The sequence below is a fragment of the Blastocystis hominis genome, assembly GCF_000151665.1.
Source record: "Blastocystis hominis, Singapore isolate B (sub-type 7) whole genome shotgun sequence assembly, scaffold_11".
In the NCBI taxonomy this organism is placed as follows: domain Eukaryota; class Bigyra; order Opalinata; family Blastocystidae; genus Blastocystis; species Blastocystis hominis.
Window position 1 is genome coordinate 107637 of NW_013171818.1, and position 20146 is coordinate 127782.

At 40.0% G+C, this 20146-nt stretch overlaps 3 protein-coding genes across 3 annotated transcripts; 1 reads left to right on the forward strand and 2 right to left on the reverse strand.

The window, feature by feature from the left end:
- Positions 1-5871: 5871 nt before the first annotated feature.
- Positions 5872-7598, reverse strand: GSBLH_T00006272001 (uncharacterized protein; the record flags this gene model as incomplete). The annotated part of the gene is made up of 6 exons (XM_013039838.1): positions 5872-6315; positions 6346-6551; positions 6630-6905; positions 6964-7151; positions 7181-7234; positions 7264-7598. 6 exons carry the CDS (start codon positions 7596-7598, stop codon positions 5872-5874), a joined length of 1503 nt encoding a protein of 500 aa, XP_012895292.1.
- A 1148-nt stretch (positions 7599-8746) lies between these two features.
- GSBLH_T00001430001 (uncharacterized protein) lies at positions 8747-14119 on the reverse strand (the record flags this gene model as incomplete). Its single annotated transcript, XM_013039839.1, has 9 exons — positions 8747-8948; positions 8980-9156; positions 9191-9357; positions 12341-12744; positions 12774-12932; positions 12964-13026; positions 13060-13343; positions 13376-13811; positions 13846-14119. The coding sequence occupies 9 exons, from the start codon at positions 14117-14119 to the stop codon at positions 8747-8749; spliced, it is 2166 nt and encodes a 721-aa protein (XP_012895293.1).
- A 5106-nt stretch (positions 14120-19225) lies between these two features.
- On the forward strand, positions 19226-20014 carry GSBLH_T00001431001 (uncharacterized protein; the record flags this gene model as incomplete). Its single annotated transcript, XM_013039840.1, has 1 exon — positions 19226-20014. One exon carries the CDS (start codon positions 19226-19228, stop codon positions 20012-20014), a length of 789 nt encoding a protein of 262 aa, XP_012895294.1.
- Between the last annotated feature and the right edge of the window lie 132 nt (positions 20015-20146).

Sequence of the window (20146 nt, forward strand, 5' to 3'; positions counted from 1 at the left end):
TTTTACCATATTTCTTTTCATTTCCATGCAAAAGTTTGCTGATTTTGTCAATTCTATTATTAGTAACTATCACATTGATAGTTCCATTATTCAAAATGTGCTAATATGCTTGGGTAAAGAAATGAAACCAAATGGCTGGATTTCACTCATTTTGATTAATGGAGAATGTGTAGTATTGCAATTCAATAATGGAGTATTCATGAATCAAGGATTTGTACTCAATGAGCAGAAAGTGTTGAAAGTGTTTGGAAATCATCAAATTGGTGCTATTTCGTATAATGAAGAACAAGCCATAGAAGTAGAAGGAATCGTGGATTTGGATCATGGAAGTCGATTTGAAGGATTGATATTGACAGAAAAGGAAAAAGTAAAAGAAGGTAAAATAGGAACTCCATTTGGATATGGTGAAATGTATGATGATGATGGATTCTTGGTGTACAAGGGCATAATGATCAATTGGAAACGATATGGATATGGAACGAGTTATCATAATAATGGATGTATTGAATATGAAGGATATTGGTGTGATGATAATCGATTTGGAATTGGAAAAGTGTATGATCGAAAAGGTGAGTTTGTAAAAGAATGTGAATGGTATAATGGAATTGAAAGTATTATTGATGAAAAATATGAAGGCGATGGAAGCAAACCACTGAATATCGGAATGAAACATTTGAAACTGATTGACAATTGTGTATTGGTTGATTGGGATGTTTCATTGTTGTATAATTTGGAATCAATCGAAGTCGGCGATGAATGTTTTGGGTCAGTGAAAACATTTCAAATCGATGGATTGAATCGATTGAAAACGATCAAAATCGGAGACAATTCATTTACTCAGGAAAGGAATGGATGGGGGGAAAATGAATCAAAATCATTCCTTATATTGAATTGTGAATCATTGGAATCCATTCAAATTGGTGAATACAGTTTCAGTGATTTTGCTGGAGACTTTGAATTGAAGAATCTACCACAATTACAATCCATTCAAATTGGGACAATTGGAATTGATTCATACAATTTCTATTGTAGTTCACTAGTCATTGAAGGTATTGATATGATATTGAATATTTGAATGATGCCTAGATCTTCCAAATCTACAATCCATTACATTAGGTGATCGTGCATTCTTTTATTTTTTATCAGCAATAATTGAAAGTATTGAATGAATTCGAATGAAATGATTGATGTAGATCTTCTATCATTACAATCCATTCAACTCGGTGAATCTGCACTTCAAGGAAGATGGGATGATTCATGTTCATTGAGACTTCGAAGTAATAATGAATTGATTGGTTATGATTTGTTTTGTAGATCTTCCAAATCTAACATCAATAACTTCTGTAGGATTTAGTTTTTTTTATCCTCGTGTAGTGACATTGGCAAGTATTTCTGAATATTGAATATTGATAGTATTTAGATATTCCAAATCTTCGAAATGTCTATCTACTTGGTTCATTCCTACATGTTCGATCGAAATCAATTTCGAGTATAGTTTGATTGATTTGATTTGATTCATAGATGTTTCTTCCATTCTCGCTGATCTTGTTCACTAAATCAAGTATTAAATCTATAATTTTGATTTGATTTGATTAGTTCAGTGATTCGTCATTGTTTAGGAACATTTCCATTGATTGATTGATTGTTTGTTTGTTTGAAACCGATTCTTGATCACAATTCATGATTCTATAATTATCAAAATATCAATCTTGTCTAAATATTATGATGTTCTTCTTCACCATTTTAACAATGATACTGAATTATGATTGTTGTTTCTTTCAATCAATCAATCAATCATGCGTTAAACAGTTCTAAAAGCATGAACAAATGATTGAATGAATGATTGAATCGATGACATTATTGATGTAGAATTACAGTTCATTGGTTGTGATAAAGGTCTTTGTTGTTTTGTAAATCACCCCACAGAGAGAGAATCTTTCGTTCATTCATTCAATGATTTGTTGGTTGATTCAATCATTCAATCAGCCATCCAAACCAAAGTGAATCAAATATGATTATATGAATGAATATAGAATAGAATGGATTGAATGAATGTGAATGAATGAATAACATCCTTGTTACTGATTTACAGATCATTGGTTGTGAGTAGTGTCTTGAGATTGTCAATCAATTCTTAGATAAGATATCATTCATTCATTCATTCATTCATTCATTCATTCATTCATTCATTCATTCATTCATTCATTCATTTGTTTGTTTGTTTTCATTTTAGTGTTGAATTGCTGAAATCGAATCGAATCCAACTCCAATATCACAACCAATCACATTCCCATTCATTTCGATTCTCTCTCATTCACTCTTCATTATCATTATCACGTATTACATTAATAACTAACTAATACATATAATTGAATGGATTAAGATCTTAAGCAATGAATACTATTTCTTCTTTTCTTCTTTCATCCATTCATGGTACAAACCATCTCCATGCTATGCAATCTTTGTACATCCAACTCATATTCATTCAATAGATTGTGACCAATTACACAAATCATTCTAGTACTATTCTATTCACATATAGCATACAATCTGTGATAATATCTAGGAATCATTCAGTTCCAACCACTATATACCAATCATTGTGCATTCCAACTAACAATAACGGAATTTACTACAAACTCCAATCATTCATTCATCGATTGGTTATTCCAGTACTAAGTATCAACAGTATTGTTCCTGCTACTCAGAATTAGTTATTTTATGAAAATGGATTTAACAGAATCAAACATTGTGTTAAACCAATGAAATGACAGAATCGTGTTTGTTTGGATTTTGATTGTTTAGAAGCAAAACTATGCATGATCTATGTAATTCGTATCAGGATGTGCTAAAACAGATCCCTGTGAAATATCATCATTTCAGCTATTGTTCGTCATAATTTGTGAAAATGACTTCATTTCCATTGCTACTTCATACATATGTTATTTTCTACTATTCTATTACATTCTAGTATTGTTGTTGTTTTCATTCATATTGGCCATTTCTGATTATTCTACACTTACCTATCTTATTTTCACAGTATTCTATTCCATGGAATATACTAATAAGCCAAAATATACAATCAATCACAAATACACATTATTCTATCTTCCCATACAGAATAATAATGATAATGATGATGATGATGATGACAAAACATCAACTATTCACAATCAATACTATTGAGAATAACTATTGTGAAGACTCTTGTTTGTTAATACTGCTTATTCCTTCTCTCAGCTTATAACACGAACTAACAACATTATTAGTTGTCACATTTAGAATGTGAATTCATTATGGGCTTTGATACAATTCATATCACACAATATGCACCAAAATGAAACAATACACATTTGTTGTTATTCTATTGCAGATATTCATTTTCCAAGTATTGATTCAAAGTATCTCGAGACTATATTATACAGATTAGTCATATATCAAGGAAATACAACAATACTTGTGGTAAATGACTGATTCATCCTTCCTATTTCTATTGATGAGTTCATCCATATTTGATACATGTCACATAACAAAATGATCCTATTTTCATAATAACAGAAGCTCTTTCGATCAATAATAATATGATTTATCAACTTGTAGCCATCTTAAACACCATTAATATGGAACAATAGTAGTAAGAAAATGTCACTATTTGCGTGAAACCGGTGGCAGTTTTCTTTATATGCTATTTTGCTCCATGACCACAATTGCGATCCTTTGTCTGTCGTTGTAATTAACCAACCGATTCTGAGTCCTCGACTATCGTTCCTAGGCTGTCTGGTCGACAATCATCGGTCAGGAACCAGGTTTCGTGCTTTCTTACACCAATTCCTATCTACTATCAACCTAGTGCTCGTTTCTATTTTTTTGTTTGTTACATCAGTTATACTTGGATGCGAGAAAGCAGTAGACATACCTAGCTAATGTGAATTATTGTTATTTCTCTCGTATTTACATGTTTGTTTGCTTATTTGTAATGACCGAAACCCAATATGTGTACATTGTCATCACAAATCCATCTATTGTTGTCTATGCAGGTCATAAGTGTCTTTGGTAAAGAGAGAACATGCATTATTCCATTCTCATACAAGATTCACCTATCAATGGTTTATTCGATTCAATCAATCCTTTCAAGTTCAGAAATCCATTTATCACTTCCATGACTGTTCTATCCAAACCCAATCAAGTCATGTTCAATACTGTGGGCTCAATCAATGTGGTGACAAACATCAATGGTGAAGAGATAACGATCTCGCCTGGTTATTATACACTGAGTGAAATCATTGCCATTCTGAACACCATGATTAATACTACATTCTCAATTTCCACAATGGATACAAGTTATGAGTGTATTTGGATCCACTCTCCATACTCTATCGATTCCACGATTGCTCCAGATGTACTAGAGATATTTGGGTTAGGAAATCATATGACTGTATTCCTTGCTTCGTTCTATGGATCGAATGTGATTGATATCACTCGAAATTGTGAAGTGATTCAAGTGTATTCATCGTTGGTACGATCATCTGATTTGAAATCGCTAATCAGAACAACAATTCACTCACCACAATGATCATTGATGATTCTGAAATCAATGATATCAATACTGTAAAAGAAATATGTATACCGATCATTCACCGATTTGATCGATTGATGTTTGTGATCAAGGATATGAATAGTAATATCATAAATATGAATGGTGAATTCGAACTCCAATTGACTATTGAAGATGTGTGTGATCAATTGTATACTCCAGTTCCATCGACCAACTACTACGACATAATAATAGTATTTGGGAAAACAATGAAGAAAAAGCGATTGTTTATCGATTTGAAAATGGTATGATGATAGAATACAGAGATAATGGAAATAATATGAAGGATTATATAGTGGCTCAATAGAGAAAGGAAATTATCGAATCTATGAAAAGGAATATGATATGGAAAGCAAGAATTTGAGTTATTAAGGTGTTTTTGAATGGAAAACGACATGGATTAGGAACAGCATGTATTTACTACAATAAATTAGATTGTGATAAAGAATGGTGAAAGGCATACCAATATTATCGCTCATACTGTTATCTGGAGGTATTTCTGTTATATAAGGATTATGCGTTTTTATAATGAAATTCATTTCACCATTACAAGTATCCTTGCGATGACTATTTATTTGTACAGTGTTACAGTTTAGATTAGTTCTGTATGGTTTTATTTGTAACAGTTTAAATTAGATGAGCTTTGTGACAAAACACTTTGAACCGGAAGTTGCGAGTAAGAATAGTCTTTTTGATCATGAATATCAATGTGTCGCATTGAAGATATAATCGATTCGAAATGTATACTACTTTCTGATTGAGTAATTATAATTGAATTTTTCGAAAATACATTTCCTCTGATAAGAGATAGTTATTGCAATGATAAATCGAAATCATTTATCATATTAAATTGTGAATCATGGGAATCTATTTTAGTGGGTTACCAGAGTTATAGTAATTATGCTTGAGAGTTTGAATTGAAAAGTGGACCATAACTATAATTATCTCACCATGGAATGAATGACAATTATGCGTTATACATTTTTTGTTATATCGGAAATCGTTGTCATTCTAGGAATAACGATCTCACATTATTGAAAAGTCCTATTATTTATATTATATAATTTTATATATTCTATTTTGAATTCCTCTGATCTCTTGAGTATTATGGTATAAAATATGAATATGACACAAATCAGGACTAATATAGTCCTGATACCTAACGAGTATTGTACATAGATTGTATTACTAATTCTTTTCTTGACTCTTATTTGTTTTGTCAAACAAGTAATTTGTTTAAACCCTTCACACGCTCACAAAATAATATTGAGTCCGCATTAAATAAATATTGGAGACCACTTGTCATTCACTTCATAAACAAATCTCCACCGCTTCGAATACTCCATCGCATCCCGTATCGCAGAAAGCATTTTGAATCGAGGAGGATTCACTTTATTATCAGAATAATGTCTTCGAATCAAAAAGAACATCCCATTCTCATAGGCCCTCTCTACCCCCTTCCAAACTCTCTTCGCCTTGTTTTTTTCTTCAAAGCTGGAAACCATGATGTAATGCAAACGGGAAATCATCACAGTGTTTGAGTACCACGGTTCATAGAAGTAAGGTGGATAACACTCAACTACCGCTGTATGAGGAACCGAAAAAATGAGATTAATAAAGCTGGCGCTATGCGGAGAAACCACAATATCCGCTTCATAGAAGAGTTGCAATTGGTCCTTAAACGATAATCCATCCATTAGTGTATAAGAAACTGCAAGTTCCTACCAATCAATATTGACACTTCGCCTTACTTTAAAATGCGAACGAATAATGCCAACCCACGCTTTACGCCTTGTAAAACCTCGCTTTTTCTTGCGATCCACTAACAGTAAAGAGATCTGACGTGGTTCGTTGTGTCTTGATTTAACATTAGCGAACCGCCACGCAGTTGCTCTCACAAAATCATGAGGGAAATAGCCAGCAAACAAGGCTCCATCCATGTGGAATCGAACGCGATCTACCAATATCTAATGTTGTTACTCAAATGATTGAGTTACAGCCGATCGGAAGCAGACGGAACGAGATGTTGAAATACTGTTCGCTAAATGAACAGAAGGTCTGAGATTCTGTGGAAATAAGCTCAATACCAACTGCAGATATATTTTTGACCATTCAAATTCTTTTTCAGAAAACATGGGAAGATATATATCAGTGATAGGAGGATAGAAAGAAGGATATCGGAGCTTGAGCAAAAGGTGATTTATGGATTCTGCGAAATGACCTATATGACGTGTTTTAAAAGGCTGAATAACGTAATAGTGACCGTCTTCGATCCAATTTCCTTTTCTAGGAAACTCTTTGTTGACAGATTCTATCTTGTGACTATATCGAAAACCTAGTGTATCACCTCGTTTTTCAGAGCTCGATACTTTGTTTGTCTGGATAGTGAATGTCTATTGACCCTGACTCAAGATATACTTTCCAAATGAACGATTTGTCCATACATATATTATGAGCATCCAAAAAAGGACTGTCTGTTTTGTTAACAAAGCGAATTGTGGCAGTAGAATACTTGTCTTGTCGAAATTGGGAATTCGATAGGGCTCGATTATTCTCTCTACCAGTAAACGCCATTCTTGTAACTACGATTTGTTATACACATCTCTGACTTTTTTCAACAATTCTGCAAAGGGCTGCTCCCTATGATAAAGATTCAACCCTAATCAAACCAGGCCTCTCGCTGATAAGTGAATGCAGCCTTATACCACAGATCTTCTTCAGGAATACGCTTGGATATTACCACGTATATTGAATCAAGTTGAAAATTCACATGAATGTCAAATAATATTGAAGAAGGAATAACATTCATTAGAAGTTCATACTTTTCGTTATCTCCTGTAATATTATAGGCAGTTCTCATGTATGTATCCATCCTGGGTGGTATGGAAGAGATCGGAATGGAATGATTTGGTTTAGCTGAACTTGAAGCCATATATGTTTCGCCTTTAATTCTTTTACAGAGAGTTAACGATTGAAGTTTTAATTTTTCATTTGTAGTGTACATTCGATAATTCTCTTCAGAACTATGATATGTATATACAAATAATGAGTAGTAAAGTAGTATATACAAAATATAACCAAACAATATCATGACTCCCTAAGGTTGTTGAACCGAGGTATGATTGTAATTCTAAATATTATTTCGCCCGTTAATACTGTGATTACTAAATATTCAGGACTAAAGACTTATTGTAAAAAAACCTATCACTTAAAAAACAAATAGAGCCGTTTTGAGCCTATCTTTTAAAAACACTGCATTATGTAGTGCTTGCATGACGTATTGTGTGTCTTCTCTGGCCACTCTCGGTTTCTTCTTATTTGAACAAACATTCTACTCACATTCCACTTCTCTTTCCTTCTTTCCCGTTCGAAACTCTGTAAGTCTCTTTTCGAACTCATTGCTCACGCGTATCTCTTCAAAATACTTCGCATTCTCGTCTTCCAAAATCACCCAAGCTTGGGGAATTCCCGATAATTCCAGGGGAGTATACATCATGTGGTGCAAAATTGCCCAACGAACGTTATTGATACACAAAAGAGTATCACACACCAAGTAACTTTGGGTAAATTTCCCCACAATCTCTGTCGTGTTGAGTGGTGTAGCGAATATTAAAGGCGTCTCTACATATGAAGATAACGCAATAATATCATTCTTTCTGCAATCTTTCGGTAAACATATGTTAAGGCATGGACACAGAACATTTGCGTTTTGCTTTGAATTAAGACGCATCCTCCTTTTCGAATGTTGTAATAATCACAACAATAATCAGTCAAATAACCATACTGGTTCCCGTTATTCCACACGTCTCGATCCACTTCCAGTGGGCTATCTACATGTTATTTTTTCTTCTTCAAAGCGCAAACCTTTCGATATCGTCGCTATCACAGAAGATGACTCGTCGCACGAAGCATACACTTCTATTCTTCACGATCCACTCCTTTGCGTACTGATATCCATCAAAGTTCGACAGAAATGAGTTCGAATTCCGCTATGCACAGGCTTCGAAGCGACTTGCAGTGTGTCTATTTGATAGAATTTGCTTTCGAACGAATACAGCTCTGAATGTTTTGAATTCCCGAAATGACTCCAGGAAGATTCACAGTGGACGTATTCGCGTTGACCAGCCAAGGATGGGCGAAACACTATGCACATCACCTAGTGAAACTCTTTAAAAGTACTTGGGACGCCGACATACGCTGAGCTGGGTCTACGACGATCAAGTGGCGAATGAAATCCTTTGCTTCGTCACTTACCGAATCCCACTCATTCGGATAAAACTGATATCTTCCTGTCGTGATCGCTCGTAATCGCTCCGCGTCATTATTCGAGGGAAATGGCGGATATCCGCACAGTCTACTTCATGAGAAGCAGCGAACGGATTCACAGAATGTAAGTAATCACGCCCAAACTCCATAAGTCCACACTCGCATCATAGAGTTGGTTTCGAAGCACCTCAGGGGCCGTATATCCCGGAGTTCCGAGCGATGTCTTTAATAACCCTGAAGATACTGAAGCAGAGAAGCCAAAATCTGTAAGTTTCAGCGAAGTTAAATCATCCGATCTTGAACCATGAGAGGAAAGTTCGAGCGATTTACTTGGTCAGCAAAATGTTTTGGGGCTTCAAGTCACGATGCACAATTCCATTCTCGTGGCAGTATTCAATGGCAGAGAGCACACATTGCACAATCAACTTGGCATCATTCTCTGTAAATTGCTGACGATTTTTGATATAATCGAATAGCCGACCGCCTGGCTCCAATTCCTATTGAATAAACCCGAGGCATCTCAATCCACCATCACAATGTATGTGTATGTATCGTCCGCAAAAAACCCGTAAAACTTCACAACGTTGGGATGGCCGCGAAGCAACATCATACTTCGGACTTCTCTCTACAAAGTGATTCCAAATGCTTGCACCCACAGAGAGCGCTAACTTCTCATATTTGGATAAATTCCAAACGTCGACTTTCTTGAGCGCATAGAAGATATGGTCCTTCTTGTTCTCGACGATCCAGACAGACGAGTAGTGCCCTTCTCCAATCTGTCGTTCGTAACGAAAGAGCTTGTTGATATTCAATTCCGAGGGCTGAATGTCTTCTTCATGATACTCTTTTTTCCCCTGCAGCATGGAGGCGATCTCCGGAAAAGACCATTTGAGAATGCTGATCGCCAAGAAGCAGAGCCACGGCTGCCATATCTTTGCATTTTCCGCCTGGCATTCTTGAATGCACTCCGTAATTCTATGCATAGAGAATCATCCGCAGAGAGATACCGGCTAATCTCGCGAATACGAGTGGTCTGATCTCTCTCTTCGGAGAAGTCATCTTTCGCAGGAGTGGACTCGCCATTTACGAACCGATCAAACTTTTGAAGAGCCAGCCAAACATCCGTGACTGTCTCGCTTCCATAAAATGCGCTGGATATCTCTTGCGATAAGGCACGACGCTGCATGGCTCGTTCTTCGAGAGGGGTTACCAGCACTTTCGACATGTTTTCTGGTAATTTCGGGGTCTCACCTTCAGGAATCGACATCTTGATGGAGGACGATGGATCATTGTCTTTCACCGTGTTCGAAGGAGTGATCTGGAACAAGTTCGTTATAGAAGCATAGGTGGAACGAGACAATGTTCGCAAGGAAACACTATTTGTATTGGCCTGTTCTGGAGAGTCCCGTGTGGCAGAGTGATCGGTTTTCCAAAAGTGCAGAAGCAAATGAGAATACAACTCGCTCAGGGTCGATAAGAATTGGCTGAATTGCTCTGAATTTCCAGAAGACTCGGCCAGCCAAATGGTTCCATTATCTCCCTACGCGTAAGAACAGGTAATCGATGCCCCAAACAGTATTGATTATCAGACAGCGAGGATATCGGTAGGACTGGCCATTGAACAATGAGATTATGCTGCACAGCACCACCGTCTTTTTCAATGCCCCAAATTTCGTCCGGAAAAAGCAAATCCGCTTGTTGCTCAGGATAATATACCGTTGCTTCCACTGGTTCAGTGCTGAAAACTACGTCTCACTCGCTCCTTCCGTCCACTACACGTCGCATAAGATTTCCCTCCCAAAGAATCAGCTCGCTACTATCGAGCAATTCGCCATCTGTATTCTGATAAAGTTGAGCAGGGATTGCGTAGAAGGCCATTTGAATCTGCATGCTGTCGGCAAACGTTTCTTCCTTGACATCACCGTTTGACTCTTCCGGCTTCAATCGCTTCGGCATTCGACCTATTTCGCAAAAAATACCCGACAACTCACTGCGGAGAATTCGATTCCCTCGGAATACCATGTCTCGCAAAGCGTCTTTGCCAGGAGCCGCTACGATATCATTTCATCTCACTGGAAACAAAAACCGATATTTCGCTCAATGATCGTCTGCATGCTCTGTTCACGCAACGTTATCACATCTGCGGACCTGAGCAAGAGTTCCGACTCCTTTTCCAACTCAGAATAGTTCATGGCAGTGCTCGGTCTACACAACCGCTCACTCTTACGTCTATTTTCAAAAAGCTTTCGGATATAATAGAGTTTGATTATGTCCGAAATAAAGTCGTTCTGTGTTCTCACATCGTTTGAAGGAGAGCTCGACAGAATTGTCATCATGCTGTCCACGGCTGAACTCTTTGTCACCTTATGAAACTTCTTAATGATCTAGAACAGATCGCACTCTCCAGCCATGCATACTTTTCGAATACCTGTATAATTCGTGGAGCTGAAATACTGCAAAAGTAGCATTTCACCCAAAAGCTCACTAATCTTTGATGAGAGCATAGGGTCCCATTTCCGACTGTGAAATAAACCTCGTCTCTGTGATATTACACACCACTATTCTCTATCTACCTTTTTAAAGTCCGCTTGAACTAAAGTGTTTAATTTCTCATACTCCTGTTTAATGGATTCAAATTTCTTGTTATAATACTGATTCGCAGCTACCACATCATCGATTAAAATCTCAATAAATCTAAATATCATTCAGCATTCACAGAGCCGACGTTTGCATTGCTGTCACATTGGCCTTGATCTCTTCCTCGGTCGGTGGAGTAATCTCACGATCTGGAATGTGCGGCTTCTCACGGCGATCAATACATTGCGCAATCTGCTTTTTTAGCAGTTTATACTTGACTAAAGCTCGCATTGCCTCGGGCTCGAATTTCACCATTTCGGTTCTACAGAGTTAAATCCATGACGATGTTATACTCAATCGTTTTTCCATACAGCATGATGACAGATAGTTTCTGAAAACCTCATTTCCTCAATTTTTTGAAATAGGTCTCTAGTAGAGTAGAGTTTCGAGGGGGTGTAGCTCAGATGGTAGAGCGCTCGCTTAGCATGCGAGAGGTAAGGGGATCGATGCCCCTCTCCTCCATTTTTGCCTTGCATTTATTATGATTTGTGATTTCTTTTTGCTTTGTATTGTTTATGATTTGTGATTTCTTTTTGCTTTGTATTGTTTATGATTTGTTTTTTTTGCTGCATTCATCCTTCTTGCGTCTATCGATAATGGAGTTTACCCATCAAATGCTATAGAGTGCAATCGGCATGCATAGCGCGTGAACTCTTTCACTGCGATGATTAAATACTACTAATTATTTCTTTTTTCTTTTTTGCATTCCAACGCTGCTCTAAGATTCCCTGATTACCTATGACAATATGTGCCTTCTTTACTCTTCACATATACACTCTCTCTCTTTGTAAAATCGTTGATCGATTATTTATACTTTCAACCACTCTCAATTCTTCCTGGTACCTCATAGGTGACGGCAGCTGAACTTCCTTTGGATCCACCTCCTTCACCTCCCACTTTCAATACGAGTCTCCAACAAACAATACACATATCACCATATATTTTATCAAACAATGTGCTCTGCCCACCTAATATGGCGCACACATAGATCGGAGGACTTAACGTGACCTTAAACTGATACAAGGTCTGCCGATTCAGCTCCAGCCAAGTTCCTTCACTATTCGTCAGCACGCGGTCCGCAATCACAGCAAATCCCCCAGGAATCTGCTCCTTCTGGGTCTCTTGACATGCCGGGCTCTTCTTCACCAGATGGTACGCCTTGCCCTTCTTAAACCGACTCATAAAAACTGAGGCCCCAACAGGCACACAGATGGGGTTGTCATTCAGTCGTCCCGCCAGAACCCACTCTACGCTCGACTCTTCCTCCCGCCACTACTTCCTTTCGCATCCTTCGGGGAAACCATCCGCTGGTTCTCGCTGTAGACATGGATCCACACACCGTCCGCAGCATTGATCATATTGTCACAACCCAGAATCGTCTGGCGAGGCAGAGAAAACAGGGGCTGCTGCAACGTCGTCGGGTTCATATACACGACTATCGCTCATATCCGCCGCTCCACGCCTACGGCAATCCGCCAGCGCGATGTAATTCACCACTTGAATGCCCGTCTGCGCAGCCTGGCGAGGATCTGCGGCTCAGAGCTCCTCCCTCCTTCCCCTACCGGTCGCGTTCGCCTTGGTCCAGATGTTATACCGCTCCAACTCCTGCACGGCGCGATTCATGTTCATCGTAGACTTCGAGGCGAACATCATCCAGCGATGGTTGATCGCCTCGGGAGCCGTCATTCTCTTCTTCGGGTCCACGGTCAACAGCCGCGAGATAAAGTCCTTCGCGTCCTCGCTCTTGTCCGCCCAGGCGTCCTGGTCAAAGTTGAACACGCCATGCGTGATGTTGTAGTACATCCGCTTGTCGTCGCCCTGCGGGAACGGGTGATAGCCGCACAGCCTACACACTTCAAGCCTCCCTCCCAGCGGTACAAGATAAAGGCTATGACGCCCAGCGACCACATGTCTACCGCGGGGCCGTACGCCTGGTTGGTCAGCACTTCCGGAGCCATGTAGCCCGGAGTGCCGCAGTAGGACTTCAGCGTGTTGGCGATCGTAATCTCGTTCGCCAGACCAAAGTCGGCAATGCGGATCGAGTCCAGATTATTCTGCTCGGCCAGCAGCAAGTTCTCGGGCTTCAAATCGCGATGGACGATTCCTCGCTGGTGGCAATAGTGGAGCGTGTAAAGCAAAGTCATCACGCAACGCTGCGCCTGCGCCTCGCTGAAGGAATGGGCGTTGATGATCGCGTGGAAAAGCTCGCCGCCGAGCATTAAGTCTTGAACCAAGAAGAAGTTCGCGTTATCCTCCCAGAAATGCTGAAGTCCCACGATGTGGGGATGGCGGCGAAGACGATACAGAATGGCGGCTTCGCGCTACACCTCACAGAACCCTCCCTTCACCACCATCACGTTCTTCACGTCCTGCTGCGTCACAGTTCGCTTTTCGATTCGTTTCAGAGCCACACGCTTGTTGCTCGAGTCCATCATGGTAGCCTCGTACACGATCCCGTATTTCCCTGCATGGGAGCCGCTCCGCTTCCCTACCTCGGCCAATGACTCTGTTCACGCGCACCATTTTGTTTAGATCCACGAACGTGGGATGCAACTCGGAGGCGACGATGGGCTCGCTCACATTGTCATCAAATAATCGAATCAAATCCGAGGCGTATCGCATCAATTCCGGCGTTACCAAGTCCTCGGACAGATACTGAAGGCATTCCACAAAATTAAGATAACTACAGTCACAAGCAATAACGTTCGATTCACTATGGCTTTTGGAGAGCAAGAATTGAGGGGTCCGTATCGTTCAGATAGGTACTAATCGTTCCAAGCAAATGCTTCAGCTTGCTAGGATCTCTACATTCATTCAAATTAGTCAAAATGTTCATAAAGGCTGGATCGACACAATCTTCCTAAATAGAACAGCCATTTCACACCATACGTCCATGTTTGCTTGGGCAAATATCATGTCTTGCATATTATTCCGAACTAAAGCAGAAGTCTTCATAATCTCTAATAGAAACGACTCAAACATCTTCCAGTTGTGCCCATCCATTAAATTTAGAATAAACTGTAGAGAGGTAAGCTAGGACGATTACCATCGGCTCCTATGTATACCGTGATCTTTAAGCAAAACGCGCAGCTCTTGCTCTCCTGATGTTCCGATACGTTCACAATCTCGGGAATGGGAATGTGCTTAATGCAACGAGTGTAATCTTGTGTACGCAATTCTAAATAGCGCTTACTCAGGAGTAAGACGCAACGATCCCATTTATTAAACACACTAGCCTAGCCTTAAGTGAAGTCAGCTACTTTACCGTTTTATATTCTGCATCGCACTGCAGCACCACCTCCTGCGGTTTTGAGTTGGACATAATTCAAAATAATACAGAATATGAGCAAATTGATAATTATGATGTGAAAAGGTAGAGAGTATTACTGTATTTCCATGAATAAGGGAGGTAGATTGTTGTATATATGTTTGTTTGTTTGAACGAATATTAGTTTTGAGAAATTGTAGAATGTTATAGAAAACTATATTCTGTCAGTTTGGAAAGAGAATCTATCGATGTGACCGAAGAAGGTATAATTCATTCTATTTCCCACTACCTATTTTCATTTTCATCAAGACTCTATCTTGGATACGTGAATTCCCACTTTTAGGCGACATGGTATGTCTCTGTTGTCTATTGATTGTAACAAGCCACGCAAACATTCCACTTCTTCTTATTTGCATTTTCAAAGAATAGACGAATTACACATATCTCCATTCCATTTTTACCTCATTCATGCTATGTATAGGATAACTAAAAATGCCAATCCTTCTTTTCCATTTCATACTACAAGTATTCGCTGTATTAGAAAATGCTTGATCAATCTGCAAACGAATTCTACTTTCCCTTTGAAAAGATCTTACTTCTTTATCAAGAAGCCAGGGAAAATGGAGAGACGGGATCGGCAATTTTAGAAGGAGTAGTGAGTCAAGAGAGCTTTTCTCTATTTTTGAAATATCCAAAGGATTTCCTATATAAATTAGTGCATATTACGTTGTTTCCTTGACCTGACTTGAAATTGTAGGCATTCCCCTATTCACAAATACCGAGCCAGTTTTTCTTTCGAATCAAAGTCTGCTGATTCTCCAGCTGCTGGAATAGAGCAAGTTTGTCGTTCTCTTGGAATAGAAAGCGCTTTCTTTTCCGATTTTTTGAAGAGAGATGAAGACTTGGCAAGACGATTCGATTTACATGTTCACTGGAAAGCCTCGTCCCTTGAATTCGCATTAGCCAAGTACTTTTCTGAGAGACACGCTCTTCTCAGAATCCTCTCTGCGATTCTCCATCATGAGGTATCCTCCCTGTGTAATATTATTATCTAGGATCTCTATTTCGCGGAGGGCTTTGTCAAGTCGCACCTGTCCACACATTTTATTGATTTGCTACTTCAAATCTATGAGCATGACATAGCCGAAATGATCAGTATTCATCTATCAACATTATCTACCTTATTGTCTGTCTATTATGAAAGGGAGTTGATTCTTCTTATATCTATTTTCATTGGCCTCTCTCGTTTCATTCCTGTTTTTTTAATTTTTTCCTGGTTTCTCATCTCTAGCTCACAATCTCACAAGTCACTATCATTTTCTTGCAGATGAGCAAGCTCTCGAGCCTTCAATTCCAGCCTCTGATCGACATGGAAACATTATTCATTCTCTACTTATACTCCACAGACTGTTTCTCTCGCTATGACTTTACAGAAACCATCACGCTGCTCAGAGACTCTGCTTCCCACAAGTCGACAAATAGCGAAAAGGAGGGACGTTCGATCCATTTAAAAAGCGTGGAACTGATTTGCCAACTGTCGAACTCTTCCCTGTGGGAGAGTCCCCTGGTTGCAGATGCGATTCAAAGCCTTACGCGACTTCTTCCAAACGAGGATATCCGTGGTGTCGTTGACAATGTCGTTGCGAATCTCTTGCGGCAATCTCCCAGTTTGTCTGAAGCGTCTCTCGTCTTGCTGCTTCCTTTTTTGGGTGAGTTGTTGCACTTTACGCAGAAATCCTCTTGCTTCTCCCTCTTCATCGACGTCGCGTGCGATTTGCTTCCTGCCTCCTTCCCTTCCTTGACTTCCTTTTTACTCCTCGCCTTGAAATATGCCTCCACAGATCTATTGCTGGCCAAACTCCCGGTCCTTTTGCAGCGAGCACCCTTCTCTTCCTATTCCACCAGTCTGGAATACACTCTGTTCCTCGCCTCGCTGAATTCTCCCTCGCTGGTCCCCACGCAGAACGCTCTTTTCGCCGGTTTCGATGTGTCCACGGTGCCGAGTCCGCTGTTCCAACTCCTCGAAATCGCTTGCTCGAGAGGTTTTGTATCCGCGAAGGATATTCTGGATTTACTCCCTAAAAAGTCGCTGGATGACGAAACGAAGGCGAGGTTGGTGTGCTCTCTGTTTCGCAAAAGGCTTCTGAAGATGGAAGAGATCGCTCCGTTCGTTTCCTCCCTGCTTTCGTCGGATTCCACGCTGGTGCAGTCGATGATTGTGCAGATCTATTTCGAAAATTGGATGCAGTGCAGCGAGATTGATCGAATTCAGTATTATGAGCTTCTCCCCTCTCTCATCGCGGTGCTTCGACACGATGTCCGGCAAACGGAAATCCTCTTGCAGAGCTTGTTTCGCGTGTTTTGCCTTCCCAAACTCATCGATTTTGATGCCATTTTGATCCCTTTGAACGAGGTTATGGACCTGCGAAGTCCCTGCTATTCGCTCAAGAACCACTGCCTCGCTTTGCAGGCCATCGCTCTCTATCTCGAGAAGCGAGAATGGAGCGGAGACATCCCCTTTTGGAAGCAACAGCTGGGCTGCATTTGCTCTCTGGCCAAGAACTCATGTCGACACGATGCAGGAGAGAGTTGGAGCACGCTCGTGGGGTGCTTCCAGTCGATTTGTGGCAATCCGAATTACAAAGGAGCCAGTCGAAACGAGATACAGATGTACATCCAAGACTTTTTTTCGGAATAAAGTTATTCTTGCTCTGTTTGTTCCTATCAATACCACTGAGAGAGCAAATGACAGTAAGTTCATGGAAAGTCGTTTTTAGTGTGTATGGTCATTGTGTAGAAAGTCGTGTCCTTTTTACTTGCATGTCTCTACTTTGTATTTTACATCAAGTTTTATTTGGCAAATGGGCTGCTTATATGGAAATACCCCTTTCTGAATGGATTTGCCGTGAAAACAAGTCCAGGTTTTGTGTCTTCCATGCAAAGCATTATTCCCATCACAACTACAAATAATAATAGTGATATCCAAGAAAAATTATTTGGGGAGTTGCTGGAACATGTTTCGAAGTTGCAGAATCAAATTGCAACTACCAATAAAGTTATCATCTACAAAGTGAACAACGAATCGGGTCTGGGAAATGTAATTGTTGGTTTGGTATCTTCTTTTGTTGCAGCGGTAGCTTCAAACCGTGGAATTCAAAGTATTTTCTTTTCTTTTCTTTGATTCGTTACTCGTAGTGATGTGGTACATGTACTATTCTCCATACTTCTATTCTTTTTTACCCAATTTTTACTATAAGAGCAACTCGGTTAATTCTTCATTGACGCAGAACTACTTTTTCTTTGCTACTTTGGCTCAGGGTCGTGCCCTTCGAAGAAACCACTTGGATTCACTTGTCCGCAAACCAGCGATCATCGTCGATTGCTTTACGGACGTGACCCCTCATTTCCTGCTGAACAAACGCTATGAATCGACCCTTCGAGATCTCAATCTCTGGCACGAGCAATCGCCGCATTTGCGCCAACTTCGGAACTTGTTGAACGAGTTGTTTTTGTATCCCCGCGAGCCGCTGTGCAGCCTCGCGAACTCGTACATTTCCCGTCTCCTCCGCAAAGTTTTCATCGGCGTGCAGGTGCGCATCGGCGGCCAGCGCTACTTGAAAGAAGACCGGCGATTCCTGCACATGGAAAACGTCTCGCTCTTCTTCGATGCGATCGATGGATTCGCCCGACGCTCTTCCCTCCAGCCGCGCGACTTCCACGTCTTTGTGTCCACCGACACACCGAGCGTGATTGCTCTCTTTGAGAAGCGATATCCGGGGAGCATTGTCACCACCAGCGAGTTCCAAATCGGACACTCTGCGCGAGCGAAAAGTGTGTTCAAGGGGAATGGAGAGCTGTTTACGAAGCGCGCCATCATCGACCTCTTGGTCCTGCAGCGCGCGGATTTCTTGGCCATCACGAAGGACAGCTCGTTTGGACTCTTGGCCGCGCAGTTGCAGTCGAATCGAAACTCTTCGGTGAACTTGCTCGATTTTGTTCAGGGAGATTCCAAGTTACCTTGTACAGTATTTGAAAGGTCCCAAAGGGCCTATGAAAGTGTGATTATCGGTCCTAAGTGAGGGTGTTTGTGTAAAATACGCCATGTACGACGCTATTGAGGCGATGGTTATTTCTACGATGGTTGATTGAAGACGAGGGATAGTTATTGTTTGTTAGGTGCATGTTTTGGTACAATCGATCGATCAATCAATCGATAAATAGATAGATAGATAGATAGATAACCTAGAAATCGAAATTGGATTGCTAAATACTACTACTACTACCTGAAAAATAATAGGAGGAACCACATAACTACTTAACAAAAAGAGTAGGATCTACAACTACACGAACAACCACAACTACCAATCACCTCACACATATTTTCTATTCCATTATGCAACACATACTCTCATAAATCTCACTCCTCCCGTTTAAAAAAACAAACTTCATTCTTTTTTCGAATGGGTGAACGAAAAGTCGTAAACAAGTTCATTCCGTGGAACTTTGATCCGGAAAAGGCAGGCAAAATCAAGCTGTCGAATATCGGACAATTCAGCGTCCGTATGATGCTGCCCTTCACAGTGAGGTGTAACGCCTGTGGAGAATTCATGTATGCCGGCAAGAAGTTCAATACAAGAAAAGAGAATGCGAATGGAGAAGATTATCTGGGAATTGCGATTACCCGATTCTATTTTAAGTGTGTAAACTGCGGTTCCGAGTTTGCAATAAAAACCGATCCAAAGAACAGTAGTTATGTTGTAGAGTACGGAGCTACACAAAACTCGTGCTTGTGGATGAACGAAAGACAATTAGAGCTAGAAGAAAAGGCACAGAAGGAAGAAGCCGAAAAGATGGACGCAATGAAGGCACTTGAGAATCGAATAGAAGAATCAAAAAATGAAATGGATGCATATGATGCTCTGGACACGATCCAGGCGCAACAGCGAAAAACTATGAATTTAGATCCTGAGGAAGCCTTGTCAATTGTTCGGAGTCGTGAAGAAAAACAGACAAAGTTAGAGCAGGAAGTGAAAGTGGAGAAAGATGAGGAAGATGACAAAGAATTGGAAGAAGCTATCAGGCAAAAACAAGAAGAAGCTCTCAAAAGAGAGGACGAACGTCTAAAGAACCTGTTTTCCAAGCCTAGTTCCCAGGTTCCTTCAAACAACAAAGGAAACAACGGATTGCAAGTTGTTCCGAAAAAGAAGAAAAAGGCGAAGCGTGCAGCGGTGTCTTTAGTTCCTTACTGATTGACTCATGTTTGATTTTTAATCAAACTCATCATTCATAATTAGGTTCTGGGCCATTTGGCAAATGGTGTACCAGGTGGAAGTAATCCTATTATAAGATATAAAAAATGGATAACACAGCAGAGGACCGTA